This window comes from Eucyclogobius newberryi, unplaced genomic scaffold (genome assembly GCF_026437365.1).
Source record: "Eucyclogobius newberryi isolate DKJ021-1_F unplaced genomic scaffold, fEucNew1.0.hap1 SCAF_1, whole genome shotgun sequence".
NCBI lineage: Eukaryota > Metazoa > Chordata > Actinopteri > Gobiiformes > Gobiidae > Eucyclogobius > Eucyclogobius newberryi.
Window position 1 is genome coordinate 30728916 of NW_027315723.1, and position 27958 is coordinate 30756873.

Below are 27958 nucleotides of genomic sequence, written 5' to 3' on the forward strand. Positions count from 1 at the left end.
ATGACAAGAAGAAGAAGGGAAGGGGGGGGAAAAAAACAAAAAAAGACACAAAAAAAAAGAGGAGGCCTGCCCTGATTTGACAGTGACGACAACTTGGCAAATGTACAATTATGAAGCTTTTCTCGTGGGTCAGGAAGCAGGAAGTGTAGGTCACTGAGGGGGAATGAGCAGCAAGACAACACTGCCTTTTAAAATAGGCTGAGGCAGACGGACAGGTTGTCAGACAGATTCGACAGGCAGGTTCAAACGCGCCGCTGCTCTTCCTGACTCCTTCTGTTGACAAAGTTGCCGGGCTGGCACTGAGCACGCGGGGCCCCAAAATCTTCTGGCCCCCCGAATCTGCCCTCCCCCCAAAAAAAACACCAGTGAGAAGTACTAGAGGGAGCAGGAGAGAGGTCAGAGGCGGACGTCCAGGGGTCACTCGGTCAGCAGCTGTTGGAGGAGGCTCTTCTGTTGGGCCTGGTTGTTCTGCGAGGCCTGAGGGACGGCCCCCTTCAGAGAGGCCCCGCCCGTCACCATGGAGCCTGGATTCATATAGGAGTCACTGCCCACCAGGTTCACTGTGCACTGGACGTCTGCGAAGACCTGCACCTGCTGCACCTGCTGCACCTGCAGCACCATGAGAAGAATGAAGACAGTCAATTAATGATAATTACATATTTAATATATGTATAACGACTGTTGAAGCGTTAATGACTCACCTGCTGGTCACTGCACACTGGGCCAATGGCGATGGACTGGCCCATTGAAGGCACAGAGGCCACACCCCCAGAGCCCCCAGCCAGAGACACTGTGCTGCTCATGTTGTTGTACACCTCCTGCTGGCTGAAGCTCTGCGCTGTGGCCGGGCCGGACGGGCTGAACAGACTACAGCAAAACCACAGTTAAATAACCCAAATACAAACACTCAGGACACAGGACAAGTATATGAGTTAAAAATGACACCTGTTGCTGTTGATGGCAGTCTGCTGCCAGCTCTTCATGTCAGGAGCCTGGTAGCTGGGAGGCGGGACTTGTTGCAGAAGAGGACTCTGGGAAGTGGAGTTTTGAGGAGACAATAGTGGGCTGGTAGGGCTCATCTCAGGAGGGAACGCTGCGTCTGGCTGGACTAAAGCTGGAAGAGAAAAAAGGTAATATCGTTGTTTTTGGCCGCTCGTTTGAACACTACTGAAAAGAAACGTAACATATACAGAATATTAAAAAGAAAAGCATCTAAGGAAATACCAAATCATCAACATGAACTTAGTGTGTAGAACTTACAGTTCCCCCCAAGCTGCTGGAACAGTCCTGTCTGCATTGTGCTGAACTGTCCCGGGACACCCCCCAGCAGCGCCGGGTTGCTCAGCGGGACTCGAGCGGTCAGCTTGTTGTCCAGAGGTCCAGCCGCTATGGGGCTGAAGTTACTGGGTGAGGTAGGGGGGTTTCCCGTCATGGGGCTGTACCCTTGTGGGAAGTTGAACTGCTGAGGTGGTTGTGGTGGCTGCTGGGGGGCAACTGGGGCTCCTTTTGGGACCCGCACTGCTGCAATGGGCCCAACGCCTCCAGTGGGACCGGCCATGCTCTGTCTCATCATCAGGACCTTCTGCTGAAACAGTTGTCTCTGCCGGTGCTGGTTACTGTAGAGCTCCCGTTGACGCTGCGCCACCATCTGAGCGTTCAAGGGCGGCTGCTGTGACAAAGAGAACAAGAGTCAACGCTAACATTTAACACAGCAGCATTTGAAGTTTTGACTAGGATTGATATGTACAAATACGAATAAGCTACTCTGTACAGAAAATAATCTGTAAATGATAGTGAATTACTGGTCATGACAAACACATCTACATATTGGACATATAGTGACTCGGTTACACAGCTTACTTGTGAAGCCATCTGTGGAGGCGGGACTCCTTGTCGAATCCCAATATTCAAATGTTGAGCTCCGGCAGGAAACTGGGTCAAACCAGGTGTTCGGTTTTGCATCTGAAACACAGGAGAGAATCACTGAGAAAAAGACAGATGAATGCATTACCCTCATTTCTCTAGAACAAGTGCCCCCGACAGGCACCATCACAGACTTTAGCCTTTTTAAATCAGGCTCAAACTTACGGTATTCAGACACACTTTTAACACTCAGTTTGCCAAATGAATAATGGGCCTCATTCACAAATTCCTTCTCAAATGAGAGTCTATTTTTGCCTCTGCTCTACATGACTCCTGATCACACCGTTAGTATCCAGTATTATTCTTATATCAAATTATTCGTAAATATATATAACTAACAATCATGTAGGAATTATATACGAGGTTAGTACAATTTTAAAACTGCAGAGTGCTCCTGACTATTCCCAGGATTAGTTATTTTGTGAATACCTTAAGTACAAACGCTTCATGAAGGAGGCTCATTGTTTATTGACCAGCAAAAGTAGAAGAATACTTTAATCAAGACAGATGAAATACAATCTAAAGCACATAAACTTGAGTGACAGTATAAGCTCATGGCCAGTGGCAGCTGGTCAAGAGTAGAGGGTCTGAGCGACTCTTTAGTAGGAGCGGGCCGCACCAGGGCTTTGATCTCCCATGACTAAAGAGAGCCAGAGTGACCCGAGGACAAGCAGATTTTCGGCATTCTAGTACTACAATACTTCAAGAATAAGCCTGGTCTCACCTGTGGGCCCTGCAGTCTCTGCTGCAGCTGGAGCCGGAGCTGGTTAGGGGGTTGTCTGAGCTGCAGGCCCAGCCCTGGGGGTCTGTTCATGGGCTGCCTTATGCCCACCGAGGCTGCTCCTCCTGGGAAGAGCCCGCGAGGGTTCCCAAAGCCCAGGACTTGAGTTCCCACGGCCGCCATCTCCAGAGCAAACTGGGCAGCTGGTGTGAACTGAGAGGGGTACGAGGGCAGTTTGGGGTCCAGGGACACCGGAGTCGCTGTGGGCTGCTGTGTGGGGAAGGTCTGGGGCAGAGGGTCGAAACAGCCACCCTGACAACAGAACAACTAGAGGTTCAGAGATTGTGGTAAAAAGGCGTTAGAAAGACATTGATGATTGATAAAAAATAAAAAATACATTTTGTATTTTAGTATCTTGTATTTATGAGTGGAACTGGTTTAGGCAGAGGGTGCCAAGTGTTCTATTGTTTAGTTAAAAATGATTTTATCTTCTTCTCTACTCCAAAGCACTGACAGTCACCTGTACGAGTTTGTCGATCCCCAGAGCTTTGTCCAGCTCAGCCAGTTCACTCTCGTCTGTCCCGCTGAGGAAGGACACCAGCTGTTCGAGCAGAGCCTTCTCATCGCTGCGTGCCTCAGGTGTGGTGGGAGGCCCAAGCACGTCATCCAGTGTACAGGGCACGCACTGTCTGCTCCAAAACACAAACACTCTTACTCACTAACATCATTATAAACAAACACATTTTCACACTCAAAAAAACCCAAAAGAGTGTACAAAAAAAAATTATATTTACTCTTGTGGTGACGCCAGAGGAGCTTGTAAAGGGTTTCCAAGAACGTCAAAAGGCAAAGTGTCAGACAGGGATAATGGCTGGAAGTGGGAATCTGCCACATCTATCTTGGTTAGACCTGAAAAAGAGATAAAGGAGGTTTTAACAAGAAAGTGATCAAGGAAATGTTTACTATCATCTACAGTGGAGCCGTATTATAATACATGAGTTACAGTTGCACTATGAACGTAATATTCACATTAAATCGAGTACAATAGGTTGTCTAACTTGTTATCTAACAATAATCAACAGTATTGTTGTGTTGCAAGCACATTTAAAGACATTGAAACCCGGTGGAGTTTCACAGTTTATTATGTATTGTGAGTGAGGTAATGTACCAGGGCTTGGACTGAAGATATCCTGCTCGAGGAAGGGGCTGCTGTCTTTGGGGGTGAGGAAAGGTTCTCTCTGGCTCTGGTTGGGTGTTTGGGGGCTGCAGAAGTCAAACGATGTCTGACTCTGAAGACTGCAGCCAGATGCAGGGGCACCATCACTCAGTCCTGACATGGGACCAACAGTAAAGAAGGAAACATTAGTGTCAATGTTTCCTTTTCTACTCCTGCCACTCCTCTCAGCAGAAGTACATACATTACTACATTGTTTTACACGCATTATCTATTATACCTTTCTTACGTTCTTAATTAATTCTTTCTAAACTAACCTGTGTGCTCCAAGTTTTTCTAAATTAAAACGCATTACTGAAAGCTGAATAAAACATGTAATTATGTAAATTATGTATAATAAAGTTTCAATTTAGTTTTTGGAGATCTGGAATACATGAAGTATCTATTACTGCACAATAATGTGTGGAGATTTAACGACCAATGGGGGCGTCCAAATTCACGAGAAGCCTGTGATATTAAAACGCAGGGTAAGATTTTTATTGAATTAAAAAACGATCTATTATACATGTGTTCAAAGATATGAAGTAAACATGTTCAAAATAAACACTGCATTTGCTATTAATTGCAAAAAGATGTACAAATCGTTTAAGTTGTCATTTGTTGGTCCTCAAGAGAAATAAGATTTTCCAATTAGATTATGCTATTGGTTGCCAAATGCTACAACTAAAAAAAGTTGTCTGTTTTCTTAACACTGCGAAAAATCCAAACACTGAGAGTAACAGTAAGTATTTGTACTAAATCTGCAGGTTAAAGCACTGGCAACAAAGGTTCTGTGATGATTATAGCACTATTTTGTGACCAGTGAGAGCACAGGCTACATATACAACCTTTAATTCATTTGTTGATTGATAATAGAGTTTCCAGTTCATAAAGACCACAACAGTTCTTCTGGAAAACGGCGTACCTCGGTTGGGCGTGCCCGGGGGCTCTCTCTTCACACTGATGCTGCGAGGAGTGCTGGGCTCGGCAGGAGGCTGAGAGGGGGACTGGAGTTTGAGCTTAGGGGAGGGGGAGTGCATCTGGGGGGACAGCGCCTGCAGGGGGGGCAGGCTCTGTGGGCCTGCTCCAGGAGCAGTTGAATCCTCACTGCTTCGTTTGGCCCCAGTTGAACCTCTGAGGCCGGGGAGCAGCTGGAGGGGGTCCGCCTCAACAGCACCACCCGACATCTGAGAGCAAGAAGCAGAAGATTCATTCTAATCAACAACACATCCATTTTATGAGATGAGAAAGAAAAGTCAGCTTTAGGTAGGATGAGTTCCCATAGTTTACCAGTTTGTTCAATATTGCTTTGGACCTGTCATAATACAGAGCCAGATGGGACAAGCCCAACTGACACAGCACAGAAAGCAGGGTCAACAACAGGACCAGTGTTGTCATTTTAGGTTTTTCATTGGGGTTATTAGTTTTTGTGGAGAAAAGGTCGACATTTCTGGAGCTTCAAAGGCTTCTGGTAGCTCAGCTACAGAGTCAAAGTCCATGAAAATAAACATTCAGCCTGATTCACAGCTGTCAGGAAACTGCCCACGTTTGAGCAGATCTTACTGGAAAAGTCTAGTGTTATTGTCAAACCTTGTCACAAAAAATGTGTGAACTTATGTGCTCATTATTGTATATAATTGAGGTATTACAATAAATTTAGGCAAATGGTAACGTTTTGACCTAAAATAAAAACAGGCAATGATACTTGTCTTAACAGGACAATAAAAAGTAACTTTTGCCGCTTTTCTCATGATTGTCCATGCACTCGTTTAAAGGGACCTACTGTGCAAAATCGACTTTTAGGAGCTTTTAACCATACTTGGTTTAATTTCTCATTGAACCACCCAAAGTTGTATTTATGTTATGTTTGAGTAATCTTTATTTTTATGTGAACAAGACGCCATTGCGCCAACAGCTGCCGTTTCACCGCTCGCCAGATTCACCACGATACAGCATAGCCAAAATCAGCTGCTCGCTATCACGAAATGCAGCTCTCCAAAAAAGGGGCCAAAAGAGGCATATGCTCTGATGACGTTCATAAAGCATAACATATAGCAGACAAAAGCACATTAGGTCTTCTTTGAAGACAATTGAAATTCCAATTCTATACCAACTTGTCCGATCTCATCAGATCTCTGAATCTAAGCAGGCCTGGTGAGAACTTGAATGGGAGACGGTTGAAAGCGAGGTACCACAGGGGGGCAGTATTGCCAAGACACTTCACCCACCTTGAATCCAGTGTCTGTGCATGCTGGTGTATGCATGAGAATGTTGTGAGAGAGAATACTGGACGATGGATGAAAATGAGCCCATGTGACATATGTTTATTAACATGCACTGTCCCCAACAAATGAAATGAAGTGAAACACATTAATTCATAATTAACAAGGCTGTCTGTGCATATGCGTGTGTGGCTGGAGCGCATTGCTCTTGGTGTGTTTTGATGTACCGTGGAGTCTCTGCTGTCCTTGCGGCTGTCTCTGGGACTGGCCTTGGGGCTGATGCAGGACGTGGGCGTGGAGGGGACCCCTGTAGGTTTGGAGGTACCGGAGCCCCCTGTAGGAGGGAGTCCAGGACAGGACTCAGACTCGCTGGCTCTTTTCTCCAGCTTGACTCTCACCGTCTGGAGGCTCAACGCTGAAGGAGGCGGCAGGTCTCCCAAATCCTTTTACAAACAATTTCAAGTTGAAATTTTCAGGAAAACAAGTGGAAAGAGAAAAATTCTCCTCGTAAGCAATGTTGAGTGTAGACACTGAGGGAAACTATTTTATATTTAACATATTTTAGTGGCGATGGTACCTTCTCGTCTGTATCCAGGAGGAAGCGCAGCAGCTGGTGGTCCTGTGGCTCTTTGGAGCTGGATTTGGTGGTTCCGGTGGGCAGAGCAGGGCTGGCAGGGGGCTCCTTCTTGATCTCCACATCAGATCTGTTAATGTTGTCTACTGCGGTGCTGGAGGAGTCGTTGGGACTTGTGTCTTGTAGGAGACGGTGCAATATCTTGTGTCTCTCTGTCAGGGTGCTGTGGGAGGCAGGGCACTGCGGTACAGGATGATGATGAGGTGTTGACGTGTTGTGGGTGGTGTTGGTTTCAGCTCCTGTCCCATTACTGTCCAGGAGCTGACTGAGCCGGGGGTTTCCCAAAGGGGACGCAGATGGAATAGGAGTTCTGACAGAGTCCTCAGCCCCCACATCTGCTCCTTCTGAAGGTTTGGCAGAAGAAGGGCGGGGGCAAGAGTTTGTAAGGGTACTCCCTTGTCTCTGGACTGGGGAGGACAGGGAGAACCCCCCCGCTGTCCCACCGCTAGTACCGCTGCTCCCACCCCCCGCAGGAGAGTGGAGGCCTGCTGTGGAAGGAGAGAAAGGGTTCCCTGGGACTCGAGGGCTGCCCCCCAGCCCAGGACTAGCCCGTGGCATCCGGGGCGATATAAATGAGGTAGGGGTGGCTGTGAGTGGACTGCTAAGAGGGGAGGGGCTGCTGACCTGCTGCGTCCGAATGGGCGCCAGGTTGCCAGTGGGCGGGGTCTGTCCTTGGGATGAGGCGTTGCTGTTGTTTAAGTGAAGGCCTGAAGTGGTGAGGCCTGAACCTTGGGATGAATTACTGCTGGGGGGCAGGGCCGGGGACCGAGAGGGTGTTTGAGAATTACTGTCCTGGGACAGTGGAAGGCTGGGGTTAGTGTTTTCCTGAGAGCTAGCAGTGTTGTGTTCCCTGAAAGAAGACAACAGAAATATTTACAACTGGAATGTCAAGCAACAGCTATGGCCTGTATTGAAAAAGGAGAATGTGTCCATAGCGTACCTGTCAATAGTGTGGACACCCATGATGAAGGGCTGAACGTCAGGGTTGGGGGGGCAGCAGAACTTGCAGCGTGTCTGAGCGCTGAGCGAGGTGCCGTCGCTCAGAGTGAAATGGTAGAGCGGACTGACAGCTGTGCCATGCGTCATCACTGTGGAGCACCAACATGTGAACACAGCACATCAAAACAGGAAACCACTGTGGACTTTGCTTTCACTTTTTAGTTGATTGTTGATTCAAGACAACATTAGTTTGGCAATGTGTTAAAAGTGAAGCATAGAATTGGCTCTGACAGAGGAATACAATGTGATTGGTTTGGTTAAATGGGGGCTCACCCTCGTGCAGCAGCTTCTTGGCGTGGGAAGGCTCTTTGCCTTGAGGCTGAAAGAAAGCATAGATGCACTTCCTGACCAGGTCTTCCCAGCCCGGTCGTCCCGTTGCTCGCAAAGAACTAGTTTCTATGGAGATGATCTTCCCTGAAGGGTCAAAGTACAAAATAACGATTATTACAACACTACTGTAAGTCAAATCCCCATTCCTAATTATTATTGATAATCTTATATTTAATCTTTATTCTCATGGGTGGGACGGGGCTACAGGCCATTACCTGTGGGGTCCTGTTTGGTGATGAAAGACTCGGTGACAGGCTGCGGCCGGGGAACTCGACAGGCGATACAGATCAGGCAGCTCTGGAGGTCTGAAGGCAAGAAGACCAAGACAATAAACCCTTTATGTTAACTATAATGGAAACTGGTGGTTCAATAAGACACTGTAAGGTCTAAACACAAATGCAATCATAATAAATATATTTCAGTTACAGCTGATCTGATCAAGGCCAATGCACAAATCACAAAACACTAAACAAATGAAGCAATGTTTTTCATCATTCTTATGTTTGTGGCTGTACCGTCTCCTTCCTCCAGCAGGGGCCGGGGCTGAGACACGGTGAAGCACTGCATGAACTCATACTGCTGCCTCGCCTCCTGGTTCTCGGTGTCCACTTCGTCCGGAGGCCTCTTCAACATGCGACAGTTAAACGTGTGGCTGCTCCTCCGGCCTTGCTCTTGTGGCCACGGCACACCATTTACTACAAGCATACAAAGCACAGATGAGAATGTAGCAAGAACTTATATACAAACACTTCAGAGGCAGTTGTTAGGAGAAAAAAGTCCAGAAAGTACAATGGCTCCAAACTCGTTGCAGACAATTATCTTTTGTTCTGTACTAAGTCTTAGCCCCGTCTGTTGGTTACAGTCTCTTGGCCATTGAACAAACTGTTTTAATACACAGCACAAAGCTATTGTTTCACTCTTCTATCACTTTTAACAATGGTCCGCCCACACATCCAGTGTCTAAGGTTTCTATCCTCAAAACACAACATGTCTATCTCGCTTCTCTCACATTTGGTAAATAAACTGGCTTTGTGAACCAAGGAGAGATGAGAGATTTATTTTTTCTATTGAAAAAATAGACTTTATTAGCATATTTCACCAAAACTGCTTGTAGCACTTTATAATAACTCTTCAATTCATTATGAGGTTAAGAGTTAGTTATTAAAACATTTGTTCATCATAAAATAAATCTGCAGGTCATAGTTTATTAGGCCAATAAAAGTGGTTATATAAGTATTACTAAAATAAAATCAGAGCAGATTAGTCCAAATACTACACTGTAATTACATATAAAACGGCTTCATTGTTCTGTTATAATAAGTTAATAAACATGAAAGATGTCCGGTGTTTACACGTGTATAAAACCTGGTTTGTTTAGCTTCCTGGTAGGTTTGATTTCATTCAGCCACGAGTCACTGAACTCCGGACACCTTGGCCTGTTTGGACATTTTGGTTCCTACACAGTTTGAATGTTTATAAAGCGTGTATTCTAAATGCTAACGCTCTGTAAAACCAGAAATGATGCGTGACAAACTAGAAAATGTTACAGATGGTTCTAAATTGAAATGGAGGAGAAATGTACGTCCTGCCTTTCTCCACACGTTCAAAACGGGCCTACATAAACACAGTCAGCGCAGTGCATTGTCCGTTTTTACTTTTGACTTGCTCTCTTTCCTGCTGTGTCATGAACGTGTGGGAATATGATTGACGTTTGATAGTTAATCACGTTACCGTTTATTTGTCCAAAGACTTTACAGTGACTTTACAGATCTTTTTTTTGGTAACTGGAAAGCGCTATTGAAAAGCTATTTTGTCAAGTTTGTATCAATATAGTAAGTAAGTTCATGATTAAGCAAAACACATCCAACATTTTGAACTCAGTATGAATATTGTTTAGAGGTCGTTTCTCTTGATGGTCTTTCTAAACTCACCAAGACTTTTGGGCAGCAGGTTGCGCACAAACTGGTTGTGGTCTCCCAGGTGAAGGATGCTGTAGACGCTGGACGTCATCAGCTCCTCCTGTGCGTAGCCGAGGTAACTGGTCACGTTCTCAGAGACAAACACAATGCGGCCCTCGCGGTTGACAACAAAGAAAAAGCCATCGAGGGCCTGAGGAAAACAGTTTGTGTTAATGAAGACAACCATACACAAAGAGAGACGACATACTGGCTGAGCCATTGCTGAGATAAGAGTTAGAAATGTCACAGCCTGGGAAACAAGAAAGAAAAGTGAAATGTGTGTTCTGTAATAAAATTGTGCGACGCAATTCTGAATAAAAAATAAGCATGTCATTTTATAGACGTGGCACATTACCTGCTTGATTCCACAGAAATGGAAAATTTAACCACCCAAGTTTTATGCTATTTTGTGAAATATTAGAGCCAAAGGAACAATATTTTCAGTCAGGTTTGTGGAGATGTCGGCCCGCTAACAGTCGGGATGGGTGTTTGTATTTTTCAGTGCAATAAATACATGAAAAAACAACAAGGTTTTGTTTTAACAGTTCTTTTTGGCTGAAAAGTTACATACTGGGGCATAGTGCCACAATACAAATACATTATGTAAAAATGTTATTATGTTGTAAAATACTGAAATATCTGCTTGCTTTAATGAAGGATACTTTAACGTGTAGAAGAGTTAATGTAACATGTAAAGATAAATACATATGGTTATTGCTGAGGCTAGTGGTCACCTCTAGCAGCATGGGTCCCAGTGCCTCCCTCTCCATCAGCCCCTGACTACTGGACGAGATGTCGCTCTTCTGCACCTCATCGTCCGGAGACAAAAGAGCTGCTTTCTCTGTGAGGAAAATTCATAAATCACCAACACAGAACACAACAAATACATGATAAAAAATACACAGGAAACAATTACTTGTTTATACTACAATCTACCATTTTAGATTGAGATAATGTACAATTGTATTTTACAGGGCCTTTTCGTATAGACCTTACTTCTTCAGCTAAACTTAAAGGAATACAAAGGAGTGTGCTCTGACCCTGCTCGCGCCGCTTGATCTTCTGGATTTGGTCCACAGTGCTCTTGAGGATGTGGCACTTGTCCGGTTTGACGCTGGAGATGTCGCTCATGTTGGACGACAGCAGCTCTGCCAGCTCCTCGATGTAGCGGCACTCCAGCTCTCGCCTCCGCTTCTCCACACTGAACACATACATTCAAAGTTTTCAGAATTATTTGGATATACTAAATACATTAGGATTTGATAGTCTTATGTTACATTGAGTAGGAGATAATCTATTGAATCTAATCGGTTTCTGCTGCACAATAAAGTAAACAAGAAGTTGTGTATCAAGAGATGCGGGACTCAAGCAGCAACGATGCTTTGAAAGGGCAAAGACTATTGTTTCCCAATCACAATCATGACTGTAAAAAGTAGAGATGCACCGATATATTGGCCTCCGGTATTACGCTCCGGTAAGAGTAAACTCTGTGATCCCTTTGCAGAAACAGGAAGAAAACAGGGAAGAAAACAACAGCTCTGTGGAAAGAGACTTTCTGCTGATATAGGCGGTGTCCTGTGAGGGGCTGCATCCTCCGAAGGCCTTGGCTGTGAGGCTGTCCCATTTCAGAGCACTGATCAGCCCATGGTAACTCTGGAGGAGAGATCCACAGCTCAGGTATAATCTCTCATTCGTCCAGGAGTGTTCCATTGTACAACAATTAAGGTTGTGATGGCAACTGAAACCCAGCAATAACCCATCTATATCTAAACATAGTGCTAAATAAATAAAAGCCCCCCCAAAGAAGGGTATTATGTGTTCTAACATCTAACGACGAATAGAAAATATTGGCCCAATATTTTTCCACATAACATCACTACTGGTCTAAATATTTGGTGCACCATCAGTCCAAAGTATTAATATTGTATATTCTGTTATCTCATGAATGAGAGCTAATCAACAATCTTGATTCTATGAGTAAATCTGTAAATGCATGTGAAGTGAAGTCAACCATTTGTTTTTACACATTTTCCATTCAAACAGCCAAGTTACCATTCGTTCCCATATCAGATCCAGTTACAAAAAAAGTTTAATAAAACTTCAGCTTTTAGCCCATACAAAGTGTATTTAGTAAATGTACAACTGTCAACTTCCCATTAATTAGCATACCATCCATTTCAGTATATGACACTTGAAACATATAGTAGCTAACATCTATAGTAAATGTAAACCCTCTATTGTCTGTGCACTATCGCTTCTCTATAATGCAGTAAACATCACAAGACAGGACCTTTCGCTCTGCTCTGTGCTAAAGCCATGTGCTTCATCTTCTTCTCAAATGGCACGAATACACTCAAGAGGCCAGCAAGGAACAGCAAGGTATGTGGTAAACACGAGAAAAAGTCAGGAAGCCAAAGGCATGTAGTGTGTGTAGGACAGTGAGTAAAGTAGGTCAGAAGCAGAACTGAGGGACACGCAGCTCTCATGCACGACACCCGAGCCGCTGTGAATGAACGGGTCAAGTGGACATTAGTAGTTAACTACCATCGTCCTATACAGTCATCTTTTTCCACTTATCCGGGGCTGGGTTGCTGGGGCAACAGTCTAAGCAAGGATTTCCAGATTTCCCTCTCCCCAGACATTTCCTCCAGCTCCTCCGGGGGGATCCAGAGGCGTTCCCAGGCCAGCTGAGAGACATAGTCCCTTCAGCCTGTCCTGGGTCTTCACCGGGGTCTCTTTCGTGTGGGACAACAGATGCCCGAGCCACCTCATCCCAGAGTAGAGCCGTTGCTCCTCCATGTCGAGAGGAGCCAGCGGCTCTACTCTGAGCTCCTCCCGTGTGACTGAGCTCCTCACCTTATCTCTAAGGGAGCGTCCAGCTACCCGGCGGAGGAAACTCATTTCGACTGCTTGTATCTGCAATCTTGTCTTTTGGGGTCATTACCCAAAGCTCATGACCATAGGTGAGGGCAGGAACGTAGATTAAGAGGTAAATCGAGAGCTTTGACTTCCTACATATGGCTGATTTTATAATTAGGGGTTCTTAAATGTCAATTGGGTAAATGTTTTATGATTATTGTGCTGTCAAATGCTTTCCCCAGGTCACCATTGACCACGATCTCAATGTGTTCTCAAGTGGTTATATAAAAGGTTAATAAATAAATAAACAATTGTACAAATATTTCCTTAAAGCAATAATAATGATTACATTTGACCATTGCCCCTTTTTCTTGACCAAATAAGGTCACTCCATCATTATTGAGTTAATGAACAGTCGTTCTGACACCTTTTGGTCACACAGCCGACTAATTATGAGTCGATTAGGCCGAGATGCAGGGACTTTCCCAGTCAGCCTTAAAAACACGTGCTCTTTATTATTTGCATAACATACAACAAATTGGTTGCAAATGGTTGTATTCAGTATATTTTAGTATGAAAATGTATTGAGTAGTGTTTTCATGCCAACTTTTCTTACATTACGGTCATCTATTAATGCTGCGTCACTCGTGTCCCCCAATGTTGGCGTTCTCCGACCCGCCCCAGCCCGCCCTGCAACATGGAATCTATTTTTCAGCTTGCCCTGCGTGTATGGTTGCGTATTGAAATACAATGTAGCTTAATTTGGACTGCACTTTGGGTCAGTCTGAAGAAGCACTTTTTTTTTGCTGGTTACAACATGTGGGATCTGCACCGGAACAGTGAGACATTTTAACAAAATGAATCTGCCCACTACGACTAATAATCATTTACACCTTTACTTTGCATCCTCTCTCTCTCTCCACTCACACGCTCACAGTGCAGCAGGAGCAAATTATCGTGGAGGCAGACAGAGGTAAATTGCCTCAGAGAGAGAGTACATGGACAGTGATGACCGCAAAGTGTTCCGGTTGTATTAGTTAACATACGGCTGCCGACATCCAGAGAATATAAACTAAAAAGTCGTTTTCTGGTCGTACAGGGAATTGGTGCATTGGATATTTTACACAAAGCAATCTACTTTAGAGCATATTTTAACGGCGCCACTTTTCTTTTGTTCTCTATTCAAACCAACGGAATTCCTACTGGAGCGGAAGTGTGATTACAACAGAAGTTTCCATCATCAGAATCAGAAAAGGTTTATTGCCATTGTCAATGAACAGAATTCACAAACAGGAACTTGTCTTGGTGATTCGGTGCAACATAAACCAATGAACAAATGAATAAGTCAGAAGGGACACAATTAAAACCTGCCATGGGATAAAAACATCAATAAGATAAAAAAATAAGAATAAAAAAATAAGCTTGAAATGTACACAAATGTACAGTTGAGTTTACTTAAAGGTTGAATGGACGATTTTTTTGGCATAAATTTGAGTTTGATTTCCTCGTGGCGTGGACTGCCGATTAGTCCTGCCACGTATCAATCATAAAACGTACCTACCGCTCACCTGCAGCTGCGTGTGGCTCGTCCCACATTTCCGCGTGTTTAAGCGCATGGATCTATCATAATATAGTTCCCTCAGTGGACGGGACAAAATGAAGACGGAGAAAGACAGTTCGAGCTGACTCAGAAGTAGACTAAAATCTACGGGAGACGAGAGATGCGATGCGCTCTGTTGCGCTAATAAACAAACGCACGTGTGTGTTGTATCAGTCCGCACGGGGGAGTGCGCATGCGCACTTCCGCCTGAGTTCTCAAATCGCAGAAAAATCGTCCATTGAGCCTTTATGTAGTACAAAAAGTGAACAGTGCAGTGAGAGATTAAATCATGGTAAAAGTGATAATGTGGGAAAAAGAGGGAAAAGTGGGCGGGGCACAATCATGTCAATGCAAACTGCATGTTTTCTTATGATACGACTCAAATACACAGAGAAACAAGTTTAATGAGGAACTGAATTCAGACGTGACTAAATGTAGATCATGTGCAACGCAGATGTGAGACGCAGCGGGAAGCATTTTATAACACGTTTATTTTCTGGTAATCAGTTTTATTTGCGTGTCCATACAATGCAAAGAGTTTAGGCTTTTAGGTTGATAGTTGTGTGCCGTGTTAGTTTGAAAACAGCTCTGGCAATGTAGGGATCCTCGATGATTTAGGCTATAACGGATGCAGAGAATAAAGGTTAAAAAAGTCAATAGGCCACTAAAGTTCGAGCACAAGCGAGTGTAATGACCAATGCACTCACAGATTCAGAGTCTATAGGCAACTTGCTTCTCAAATGTATGAAAACAAATACTATTCTTGTGTTTTATCATTTTACCATTGCAATGTGAATTTTAACGGCAGATATAATCAAAATTATTATTATTATTTAAGATGTTGTTGCCCGTAGACTTTATTAGACAGGAGAGAAGAGTGTGAAATGGGGATGAGAGAGAAGGGAGGACATGAAGTAAACTGTTTGGATTCGAACTCACGACACTGTGGCGGGCTGCGAGCCTGGCATATGTGCGCTGTGACTTAATCACTCGACCACCGGGCAGCACAATATAATCACGTTAAAGTAGCTTAATATTTAAATATTGCGTGATGTATACTTATATTTGTTAGTTATTGTGTTGAAAATTATAAGCATTGAGAATAATGCCTGTAAGTGTTTGGCCTCTTAACTTGTATGGCTATTCAAATACATCACGTATAAAAAGATAATTGGCCTAGTAGTATTTGATTTTGTAAGACTCTTTATTAATAATATTAATAATAAATGCTCCTGTTCGACTGATGATTTCTAATTTATAGTGGCTTGCAAAAGTGTTTGTACCACAGGAACTTTTCCACTTTCTGTTACGTCACGACCACAACCATAAATCGTATTGTCATGTTTTGTGAAAGAGCAACACAAAGTGGAAGGAAAATTGTACACGAGTAATAGATTAAAAAAAAAAAAAAAAATCTGAAAAGTGCAAAAGTATAATTTTCCCTGCGTTCAACCAGTTGTCAGAAGTTTCCCGATGATTGCTGAAAGATTGAATATTGACCTAATGATTCAACAGAGTCCTCCTGTGTGTGAAGCTCAGTATAAATGCAGCTGTTCTGTGACGGCCACAGACGTTTGTGAAGAGAATGTTGAGGAGCAAACAGCGTCATGAAGTCCAAGAGCACACCAGACAGGTCAGGGATCAGGTTATGGAGTTTAAAGCAGGGTTATATTTCCTAAGCTTTGAACATCTCATGGAGCACTGTTCAAAAGTCCATCATCCGGAAATGGAAAGAGCATGACACAACTACAAACCTACCAACACATGGCTGTGCACCTAAACTCAGGCAAGACCAGCTACGTTTATTTGTAGAATTTGTACACAAAGCAATTCAAAGTGCTTCACACAACACAAAAAAAGCATTAAAATCACCAAACAGCTTAACAGATGAAAGTGAAGAGTGCAATTAATTATAACTGGAATTTTCTTGAAAACCTGTGAACTGAGATGGGCGACTGTGACGTATAACCACAAAAAGTAGACCATAAACTATTACCACCACTACTAAACTATTTATTTTTGTCTTGTGATTTATATTGTATTGTGATTTTTATATGTTTTTACAGTTGTAAAGCACTTAAAAGTTACTTTTGTATGAACTGTGCTCTACAAATAAACGTTGATTTGATTTTTTATTTAATATGTGTATTTCTTTAGCCTATAGTTTAGCATTAGCCATATTGTTTGCATGTGAGTTCATTCAGTTCATTCGATACTGCGATCTGAAGTTAAAACTTTTAAAGTTCCCATAAATAAGAAAAACTGGAAACAAATAAAAAAAAAATATGATCAATCAAAAGGGGAAAATAATTGTGATTAATTGTTAATTCTGTGTTAAATTAGTTAAAGGAATAATAGAGGATTTTTGGCGAGCATTCTGAGTCTCGTTTCTTCGTGGCATGGACTACTACTACCTACTGGCATATTTTCCATTGCATAATTTCCTTCCTGTGTTTCCAGTTCTAGTGGTTACAGGAAGATCACTACTACAGGTCTTAAAGTGGATGCACAAATGCAGTATTTTGAACCTGAATCAGGGAGCCAGCACCAAACAAAATGGTCACCAAGTCAACAAACCTGCAAAGTGTTATTTTTTTTAACCAATTCATTTGATGTTGTCGATTGGAGTAACAAAATTGATTAGGTCTTAGTTCTGACAGCGGGTGTGAGCATGCTTTAACTTTTCTTTAACATTATATGTGAATGCAGTGACTAGGGTGATCACCAGCCTGAAAGACCAGCAGCAACAGACGAGAAGGAAGGTGCTAGTCTGTGAATGGCCCAATTTGCACAACCACCGCATATCGTTACCATGGCAAATAGAAATCCCTTACTCGCAAAATGCATTGTACAAACACCAGTGAAAAGTGTTTGAGTGAGGAGGCAATGGTTAAGAACAATAGTATCTCTTGGTACCTTTGGCCTGACGTGTCACATGGCGTGCCCTTCCTCTTGCGTGACTCTGCCGTGGCAGGGTCCAGGGGGCTTTCCCCGACTGCACTCATTTTCAGCGTTGAATGGCCTGAGGATGACAAAACAACTGCATTAAAGACAGGTTTACATACAATACAAAAGAGTAAAGCATTTGACACAATTTTATTAAAGACAGCATGGTGCAGACATTTTTGTGTGAGATCTGAAGCTCATCTGTGACAGTTTGGCACTGAAACAGTTGCACAATACCAGGAATAAGACACAAAGGATTATATTCATTTGAACTGTTCTAAAGTAAAGAACATGTAAATTATATATATCTATATATCCATCTCTCTCTCTGTCCCTGCAGCCGGGAGCGCTACTATCGTTTTATCAACGCGTAAAATTTTATGTGATGCTAGACTTTTTTTTTAGTCTTTTGATGGGTGAGAGGGGGTCCAGACAGAGACCCCCTTTTTAAGCTTCAACCTATTTTGAGATGAGCCCTAAATGGCTCATAAAAGATTGACTTCTATTGTGGGCTTTTGTATTCACTTTTAACCCATCCAAGTCAAGCGTCATTTGCGTTCTGGCCGTGGTGCTGAAAGTGAAACACGTATCGGACCCGGGCCTTTATTCTCTTTAAATTAGGAGTTTTTTTTCAATAATTAATGACTTTATTCTCGTAGTGTCCCGCATTTTTTTCCCCTATGGAGGAATACTGAAGTAGAGCTGGGTTGAAAAAAATCGATTTTCCGATTTTTAATCGATTCGCATATTAATGACCGATTATAGATTCGTACGTCCAAAGATCGATTTTTTTTTATTTTTATTTTTTTATATACGTATTTTTTATTTTTAAATTAAAATTATTTTCTACATTTCCCTCAGTGAACTTCAATCTAGCTTCAAGAAAGATAATTCAGGACTCCTGGATTATCTTTCTTGAAGGTGGATTGACCCTTAACCTTTTCATCAGTCTTCCATCAGTAACTACCAATACTTGTAAGATTTGCTGTTTAATATTGATATAATACTAGTTTTAATATGTTGCTTCTCTACACAGTCATGAAGTGAAGGAAACGGTTCAAATACATTTTTTATTTTTAATAACATTAACCCAGGATCGAATCGAAATCGGATGGAATCGGAAATCAGATCGAAATCGGAGCGAATCGGATGGGATCTGAGAAATCGGAATTTTTTTTTATTTTGAAACGTAAAAATCTGAATCGAATCGATTCTTGAAATTTGAATCGAAACCCAGCTCTATACAGAAGGTTATACAATAGAACAGCTTCACGTTTTCACTGTTCTACCTTTGTTGTGTGAGCAATTTGTGACCTCATGAGTTGTGACATTTTCACGCTCACTCACAACGCTTTAAATCCAAAAACAAGCTCCCATTGTGAGAGCGGGCGCTGTTCGCAGGAGGCTAATCTTTCCTGTCTGCCAGTGTGTAGGTCTCACCTCAAATCACCCCTCTCTCCTTCCTCCTTCAGCCTGCGCATAAAAACCCCAAGTCATCAGCCGCGGCGCAGTAGCACATTAACACTCAATAAAAACAGAAGTGAGCCTCTTTCCTCAGCCGCTCCGCCACCGCACTGTTCAATAAACGCTGAAGAAGCCTGGTTTGTCTATTCATAAAACTGGAATTATGGTTGTGCGCTTGAACTAGCATCCAAGGTTTGTTTTGTGGGCTGGCTCTGGGACTGGTGGGGTCTGTTCTAGCTGTGTAGTAGGAGTTCAAGTGGTTTTATAGTACAGAAATGACACAACATGCTACAACATGAGGAGTACTATGAAAGCGGCACAGTAGCACAGTGGTTAGCGCTCTCGCTTCACAGCGCAGGCTTCCTCCGGGTGCTCCAGTTTCCCTGACCACTAAAAAAATAGGCTCCTCCTTCAATGGGACTTAATAACATCAGCTGCCCACAGACTACAGGTGGAAATTAGCTTGAGCTACAACCTGGGACAAAACATCTCTCCTGTTTCCTCAAATAAATAAACTGAATGAAATAATGAGTATACAGCGCATCAAGTCACTTAGATGGACTCAAGAGAATGTGCATTTTTTAAAAGAGGCTGTACTTGTTTACCGTTTGTCCCATTAAATTAAATTTATTTTTGTAATGCCCAAATCACAACAGCGGTTTCCTCGAAGGGCGTCAGTGAAAAACTGATCAAACAATTAAAAGGAAATTAGCAAATGTCCCAACATCTCCTGTAGCCTTTGGGAGAAAGTAGAAACCTCAGGGTGAACTACAGAGAAGGAGAGATCCTACTCCCATGGACTGACAAGCTGACGCGCCATCTAGTTATAAAGCAATTTCATCTGTTTGCTAATGCTCAGAGAGAAGGCCCTGTAATTATTATAGTACTTATTCCTGGACATTACAGGTGAAATGGTTAACATGTTCTGTACAAGTATCAGAACATTTATATTCTGCATTATGTGCTCTCAAATGTACTGCTTCCCACAAAATGTTTATCATGGTCCAGGTAATTGCACCAATTGTTATTGTATACTATGATTATTGTGTATGGCTACATTTAAAAGCCAGATCAAATAGATTTGCTCAAACAAAAATGGTAGAAATAAAGTCTATGTGAAGAAAACGGATATGTGAAGATGACAGTATGGCATTCAGTCAGTAAAAATAAGAAAAACATGAACTACATAACAAACGAAAGTGGGTGTGTAATAATATGGAGGAAGTACCGTAAAAGGCATCAAACACTTTGGACGTGTTTGCTGCTGTACTCCAGCCTGAGCCGAGTCAAACTAAAGTCAACTATGTTCTCAGAGTGTCCTCCTCATTCACCTGCAACGCAATATCAACAACTACAAGTGTTTTTTAAAAATAATGTGTCACCCAATGTACAGTGGGTCGTGTCACTTTCACGTTTGACCACTCCGGCATTCAGCAGCACGTATACAGTTCAGAGACAAACATAAATAACTGTCCGCCACAACTGCCACAATACAGGAGACTTACAGCCCTGGATTCTGCTGTAAATATACAATTTGTCCCATGATGCCGGGTCAAAAGGTTTAACGGAGCCTAATATCTGACATACATAAGACTGATGGCAGATTTGTTTACATAATACATACATTATGGAAAATTCTTTATTTTTCATATCATAATATTGCAAGGCTAACAAGGGGATTGTTCTGATTATTTATATCTGTAATTCAAGCTGTAAATGAAGGTTTGAAATTATGATTAACCGGTTGCTGTGCTTTGAAATGTTATGTCAGTTTAATGTTGTTAATATAAACCCGGATTGTTATGGGACAAACCGTATCTAATAGTCAGTTCAACACACAATTCACAGTTGTTCACGGTCAACACAATCTAATAAAGAACTCAAGCAATGGCATAAATGTGAACGCAAGACATGCAAAGAAAATTATGTGAAAGTGAACTGTGCAATTGCTGTTGGAATTCATGTGCAATTCATGTGCAATTACTGTGAAATTCATGTGCAATCTATGTGCTGTCGTGACACATATTCATGTGCAATTACTGTCGTGATCACATGCAATGGTATTTATGTATTTATTTATTTATTTGTCTATGGGAGTTTTTATTTATTTATAGGAGATCTTCTACTGAAAGTGTTTTTCAGACTTCCTATAAGTGATCTGTTCTTCTGTATCTACCTCTGTATCTACCTGCGTTGCACCAATGAAATTTCCCCATGTGGGACAATAAAGGAATATCTTATCTTATCTTACAAACAACAGACTGATTACACCAACTATCAGGAGGTTTGAGGTATAGAACAGACGAGCACAAGCGTTCACTGAAGGTACATTGCTAAAAGTGCAAAAGAAACAAACAAAAAGGACAGCTTCCTGGTTGGCGGCAAAACAAACTCATTCTACAACGAAGAAGCGCACACAAATGAACCCTTGCGTTTAAGATATTCAAATTCGATAACAGTACGTTAACTCTGCAGAATACAAATGCAACATAATGACTTCCATAAAGTCGTAGTGCACGTGGTTCTTTGTGACCACCTACGAACACGCCAAGCCACAATCTCTGTCGCAAAGGTAAAAGGAACACCTTTCTATTCAGCACAACATCCTACAACTCTAGTACATCGTGTATTTTAAAGATGGACCCAAGCAGCAAAACAGAGTCCGATCCTTTCCAACGTGCGCGGCATAACAGCACTGCACCTCTGGGGTGAAGTTGTCGATTGGTATCAGCATGTCTCCTCACTTGTCCAGCCTCAGACCTTATGACCTGTGCGTTGGACGTGCGGCGCAGAGCTGAGTGCGACCGCAGGCGCCCGCTCCGTCGCCGCCAGCCGCTCAGCACATCGGCCTTTCTCTCCGGCTCCTTCAGTTTGTGATGCACATGCTTTAGTGATCAGCACATACACACATACACACACACACACACACAGAGAGACATGCTCAGTGGAGATGCACCGTCGCTCGAGAGGGAGAGGAGTGGACCACCAGCGCCTCAGCCACAGGGAGGAGACGGGGTTGTGTCCAGGCATCAGAAAAAACAGGAGTTTTTGTGATTTGAACACTGGAAATCCAGCAGTCATGTTTATTGTCACAAGAAGCCTGTGCAACAAGCCATTGCAGAAAATACTATACTGTATTATTCAAGGACAGTGAACTAGATTTACATACTATTTTTATTTGATTGTTTATTATGTTGTTTTTCTAAGCAGGTATAAAATATAGACTGAAAACACAATGATGAATGTCCTGGTATTTAGTGAGAGCTCAGTTAAAGTGTCCTAATCTTCTTTGTGAGCTAGATGTGGTTACATGATACACAATAAGATATCACTAAGCAGAACACGTTAGTAATATTAGTAATAACCCATATATGTGTTGTATAATGGTTGTATTGTACTTCATATGTATTGAAAATCAAATGAAGACATGGCAACTGTGCATTTTCCACACGTGGACAGACCTGTGCTCTGTGAATGAAGACCCCCCTCCTTGTGTCTGACATGGTACGTCCCGTGCGAAGCTGCTCAGTCACTGTTGCTAAGGCCCACCCTTCAGAATATAGGACATGAGCTCTAATGTACACAGCGTGTCTCAAAGTGTGGGCCTCGCGCACTCAGCGCCTCTGCACAAAGCCTGATTCATTGGATGCACATTAGATCAGTCGAGGATCACTGTCATTCTGGAACTCATTCATCTTTTTCTCCTCAACTGCAGGACATGTGTCTGAACTGTAAATGCATTGATATCCAACCTGCTAGACAAACCTGTCAAAGACTGTATTTATTTTATTTATTTATTTGGTCTGGACAGTGCCTGTTAAATGAACATACATGAAATGCGCCAATTTTCATCCGTTGTCTGATTCATAAACCAGCATACTATTGTCCAAATGTTAACGGCAAGAAAACTAAGGCACAACTGTGAGTGCAACAAAAAGTTTATACAGACCTGTAAAAAGTTTATACAGACCTGTAATTTTTATTTATTGTAATTGTAAGTACTGTGACAGGACAGATACATTAGGCTATATCTTAACAAACACTAGTGTTGGGGATGGAACGCTACAGCTTTGTCGGGATTTGATGCATATCTTCATACACCTGTCACATTATGTTTCAGGTGTCAGAAAGAAAAAGAAAAAGACTCTGTGTTAAGTCAATTTGGTTTAGTGATTTACAGCTCTGAATTTTTAATATGTGGAAATAAAAATGTTACAGTCTCTGCGACATCCACTTTATTTTGACAATTTCTCCCCTCCTGATGGGCTCGACACACAGGAGGGGACAAAATAAAAGGACCAGCGTCGCTCATCGCAGCAGGTTTGGAATCAAACACACGGCAGCGATGAACTGCTGCGGCAAGCAACAGCTTCAGAGTCCACTGAAATAGTTTTATTGATTTCACATTGACAGGAAAGGCTGACCACAGGCCGGAAAGGCAGCCACTTTCTTTCATTAGCAGATCCCAATAGTAGCTTCATAATATATAATAATATTTCATTCACATTGATTCTGTATTTACGCAATTCTCCCTCTAAAAAGAAACTCTGCAGGGGTGTTCCAGGGGTGTCCTGCAGGGGGTGACACTCATGGTCCAGCATAGATGTGAATTTAGCTAGGACCCTCCTGTCCCCCACCTCCTGCACCGGGTCCAGAGCACAGCCCAGGACGGAGCTGGACTTCTTGATGACTCTGTCCAGCCTCTTCCTCTCCCTCTCTGTGATGCTGCTGCTCCAGCAGGCCACACCGTACAGGAGCTGATGCCACCACAGAGTCATAGAAGGTCTTCAGGAGTGGCCGACTCTGGCTCTTCCTGTACAGTGCGTCTGTGTTATGAGTCCAGTCCAGTTTGTGGTTCAGATGAACACCCAGGTACTTGTATGAGTCACTCTCTCAATGTCCCGTCCCTGGTTGTTCACTGGTGAGGGGGCAGTGGGGTGGTGTCTGCGGAAATCCACCACCATCTCCTTGGTCTTCCCCGCGTTGATGAGGAGGTGGTTCCGCTGACACCAGTCCACAAAGTCCTGCTCCAGTCCTCTGTACTCTGCATCATCGTCGTCCGTCCTCAGGTAAATGTATTCCCGTGCGGATGCTCACGTCTGTGATTTGGGCTGTCAGTGAATTATTTCAGATTCATTCAAAATGTCTCTATGGACCATTTTGAGTCCAGATTTGAATTAAACGAATACTATTAATTTGCTACTGACCATTTTTCAATTCAATTATTGTTTCTTCTACAAAAAGTTGGGGAAAAACACAACAAACTGTGGCAAACGTAACACAGAAGTACAAGCCGTTGTCATGGCAACAAAGGGCAGGCTTTTGGTTTAAAATTCAGCTCAAGGGGCTGTGTCAGTGTGAATGGATTAAAAGTTTCATAAGAAATCTGATCACAACAACGTGGTAAAGAACAACGTTTCACACTACCGCACAGGTGCATATAGTACATAACGCTACAAAGTGAAAATAAAGAAACGCTAATGACATGAATTAATTAAATGCTTATTGTCATATTTCAGTGTTTTTAGCAGTCCGCCATTTCCGAAAAGTCCGAAATAATAACAAAATGACTGACATTTCTTATCCCGTCTGAATGCACACAAATAAATTCTACCAGCGTCCCCAGGTAAAACTAATCCCATTAAATAGTGCTTATGACCTTTTCTGTGTAAATATATCAGGCAGCAAAGTACGTGTCACGCTGGGATGTTCATCGCCTGTTCTCCGCACCACAATGCCCTCCATCTTTTTCTCTCTCGCCCCGCTGCGTCGTGAAAGCAAAAGCAGACGGGACAGAGGTCAATGTTAGACTAATTAAGATTATTCAAATGATTATTCACTTCAACTCCACCTTTTAAATTTAAAGGAATAATAGAGGATTTTTGGTGAGCAATCCGTATCTCATTTCCTCGTGGAGTGTCGAGTAGTTCTCCCACATGTCAATCATCACCCTGCATGCTACTGCACACCTGCAGCCTCGTTCCCAGGATAGGGTGAGTGTGCGCATGCGCTTTTTAAAAAAAGAACTTAAGCTTTTAAAAAAGCTTAAGTTCTCAAATCGGCGAAAAATCCTCTATTATTCCCTTAAGTCAATGTGTGGTATTTCTACTGCCTTTCTGATAATATACACATATAAATGAGTATTAAACTTATTTGTTTTGTCAAAATAACCATTTCCACCGGTTTTTACTTATTTGAATAAAATGTGGTCTCTGGAATTAACTTGACCTGTAGACCTCTGGTTAAAGACATTTGACTGCAGCTATAGCAACATTGTTTTTTTTTTATTTGTGTGCAGTGTTTCTGCGACATAGACAAGTTTAAAGCAGGTGAATAACAGCAGCACATCGGGCTGTATATTAGCATTGCTAGGACAACAAGCTCACACTATTTCCTCTGCATGGAGTTACTTTAGGAGAGTTTTATAGCAATTTGCACTAAATCTGCACATGAGTAACATAAAGCAGTCTGCATAGAGTTTTTAAAGAAGCTACCGCAGCGCCGGGGCTCGCGCTGCCGCGTCCATTGACTATGTTTGCATCTCGCGTCTAACAACTTTTCCGAACACTCAAATTTGATCAAAATAAAGCCTCGGATAGCTTACTGAGGGCCACTGATGTGGACAGCTCTGTTCAGAGAACAATCAGGACACACAACAGGAGCAGCAGACTGTCCTGCAGCTCGTCCCTCTGTAGAGGAGCAGGGACGCTCTGTGCACGTGCAGGAAAGACATTATAAGTCATAACATTATGAACAGTCATCTCTCGATCACGCATTTTTTGTAATCATCGGCTTTAATAACCATAATCGAAATTGAAATTCGATCAAATGCACAGCCTTGCCAACAAGATGGTCAGAGTTGTTTCAGGAGAACTGCAAAGTGCAAATAAACAGTTTGTAGGAGACTGCCCTGCCTCTTCGCTCCCTCTGTGCTGCTCAGGAGCCATCAGGGTTTTAACATGTGCCCAACTACACCACTTTGCATTGTTTCTTTTTTTTACTTGCAGAGACGCAACAGACTTAACTGAATTTGCACATTCTAAAAAATAATTTAATGCATAACTGTTGAAGTTAGCGCCCGGCCCTCCATCAAAACTGAAGTCATGCTGCGGTTTAAAGGGGGTAATGTGCAGACTGTCCAAAATGTTCAAGGTGGCGGCAGAATAAAAAGAGGCAACATGAAATGCTCATGATAATATTGGCAATTTGTGTGACTATTAAATGAGTAAATTCTAATGTTTCAAAAGGTTAAAGTTACATAGGATCAATTTGAGAATGATTGGTCAAAAATCCTGCTTAAAAATACATTCTCAAAAATCAAATCCTTCAATAATCATGACCTTCTCCACAAAGCATGTTCATATACAATGTTCATGATTGAAGCATGCAAAACAGTCCATCTCCCATAACACCCACAGTCACTGCTGAGAGCACTTATGCATCGAGTTCTAGCAGATTCATCTTCACCTTGTTCAAACTGCCGCAGAGAGCGCTGCATGGATATTCAGTGTGGTTTTGAGCTGTTCTGTTCTGAGTCTCATTTTAGCAGGATTTGCCAGTGTCCTCGTTTCACCTCGGCTCACACTACGGAAGGCCTACGCTACAGTGCGGGGACGTCCAGAGGAACACAAGCAATCTGAGCCCAGAGGGACACGATATGCTTTCAACGGAGAGTAAGAGCAGGGCTTTATTCACTGCCTGTTCTTAGTCACTACACCTAAGCGTCTGCAGCCTTTAACAGCACAAGATATGAACTAAAACCACAGAGCTTTAAAGACACGTGGCACTTCCACTATTGTTTTTACTCCCATCATGAGTCACTAATAACAATATCCTTGCATCGTCAGATTTTCTTGCGTTTGCTGTGTTTTTGGATGGATTAATAAAACAAACTCAATTAAAACATTTTTTAATTTAATCTCTGCAGTTCAAACAAACACAATGAAACTGGTCGTTTTTACGTAACAGACGAAAACAAAACGTGCTCAGATGCAAAGTAAAACTGCTCATGCGTAGCCAATCAGAGCACTTTTATCTCTAACAACCGAGAGGCCGCCAAGAAATTAAATACTTTATTATTAGTGGCAGACGGCGCACAGCGGTCTCATTTTGTCACAGTGCTGTTAAGTGATGATTTTACAGACAAAGGCATAGTGTTAAATAAAATCATTGATCCATTGTACATTTTCAAAAGTATCATAAATTGCAAACGCAGAAAACATCCCCAATATTTTCATATTATTCAGCACTTTGCAGTTTCTCAGTGGCTGATCCGCCTGTCAATCGTGCCCATCGGAAATAGCTGGTGACAAGAACATGGTTCCAGACTAGACTTTGTAGTAAAAGCATATAGTACCAGTGCTAAGGACTTTAACACATAGACAGGGTCCCAGGGTCCAAGTACTGCAAATGGCACTTGTCCCATTTCTCTAGGACAGTAGTTGGTCCCAAGCATTAAGAGTAAGCTTCAAATAAAAACACAATGTGAAAGCAACTGACTACACTACAAATAGCAGCAACAGCAAATATAAACCCTTTAATTCAACTGAATCAATAGTAAACAAAATGATAATTAGAGCGTTGACACAAAAACAAAGCACCATTCTCGTCAGTAGGACAAGACACATTTTCTTCTTGTTTTTTTCAACGAATTTTTTGGCCCGAAGGCGTTACAGTTTTAGCTTGAAATGTGCCAGGCTCCAAGTGCAGCCGGCCGCAGTGCTGTGAGTTTGAATCCTGACTCTGACAATGCACTGCATGTCCTGCCTTCTCTCTCCGCCCCATTTCTCACTCATCTGTTCTGTCTAATAACGCCTGCAGGCCAAAAAAGCTGTAAAAAAAACAGAAAAACTGACGACACTGCAGTCGGCTGCACAGGGAGCCTGGCACACACGACACATTTCAGGAGTCCAAAGGGAGAGATGACTTACTTGGTCTAGGGCCGGAGTGTGGGAGTCATGGGGCGGCTGGGGTGGCCTGGTCCAGGCTGAGGGGGCAGAGGTGATGGGTGAACAGCGTGGCTCAGGTCAAGGATCCTCGCCCGCCCGCTCACATTGTACCATCCCAGGTGGACACCACGCCCACAACCG

The 27958-nt window shown here is 42.7% G+C and overlaps 1 protein-coding gene across 1 annotated transcript; it reads right to left on the minus strand.

Moving 5' to 3' along the window:
* Positions 1–10: 10 nt before the first annotated feature.
* On the minus strand, positions 11–27958 carry ncoa1 (nuclear receptor coactivator 1). Its single transcript, XM_072443506.1, is given in 21 exon segments — positions 11–720; positions 723–867; positions 946–1114; positions 1261–1669; positions 1861–1983; positions 2648–2956; positions 3165–3333; positions 3439–3553; positions 3813–3974; positions 4783–5044; positions 6307–6522; positions 6657–7563; positions 7654–7801; positions 7986–8126; positions 8258–8347; positions 8558–8737; positions 9974–10151; positions 10735–10841; positions 11041–11201; positions 17376–17481; positions 27800–27958. Coding segments are annotated over 20 exon segments (4383 nt in total). The 5' UTR covers positions 17465–17481; positions 27800–27958; the 3' UTR covers positions 11–417.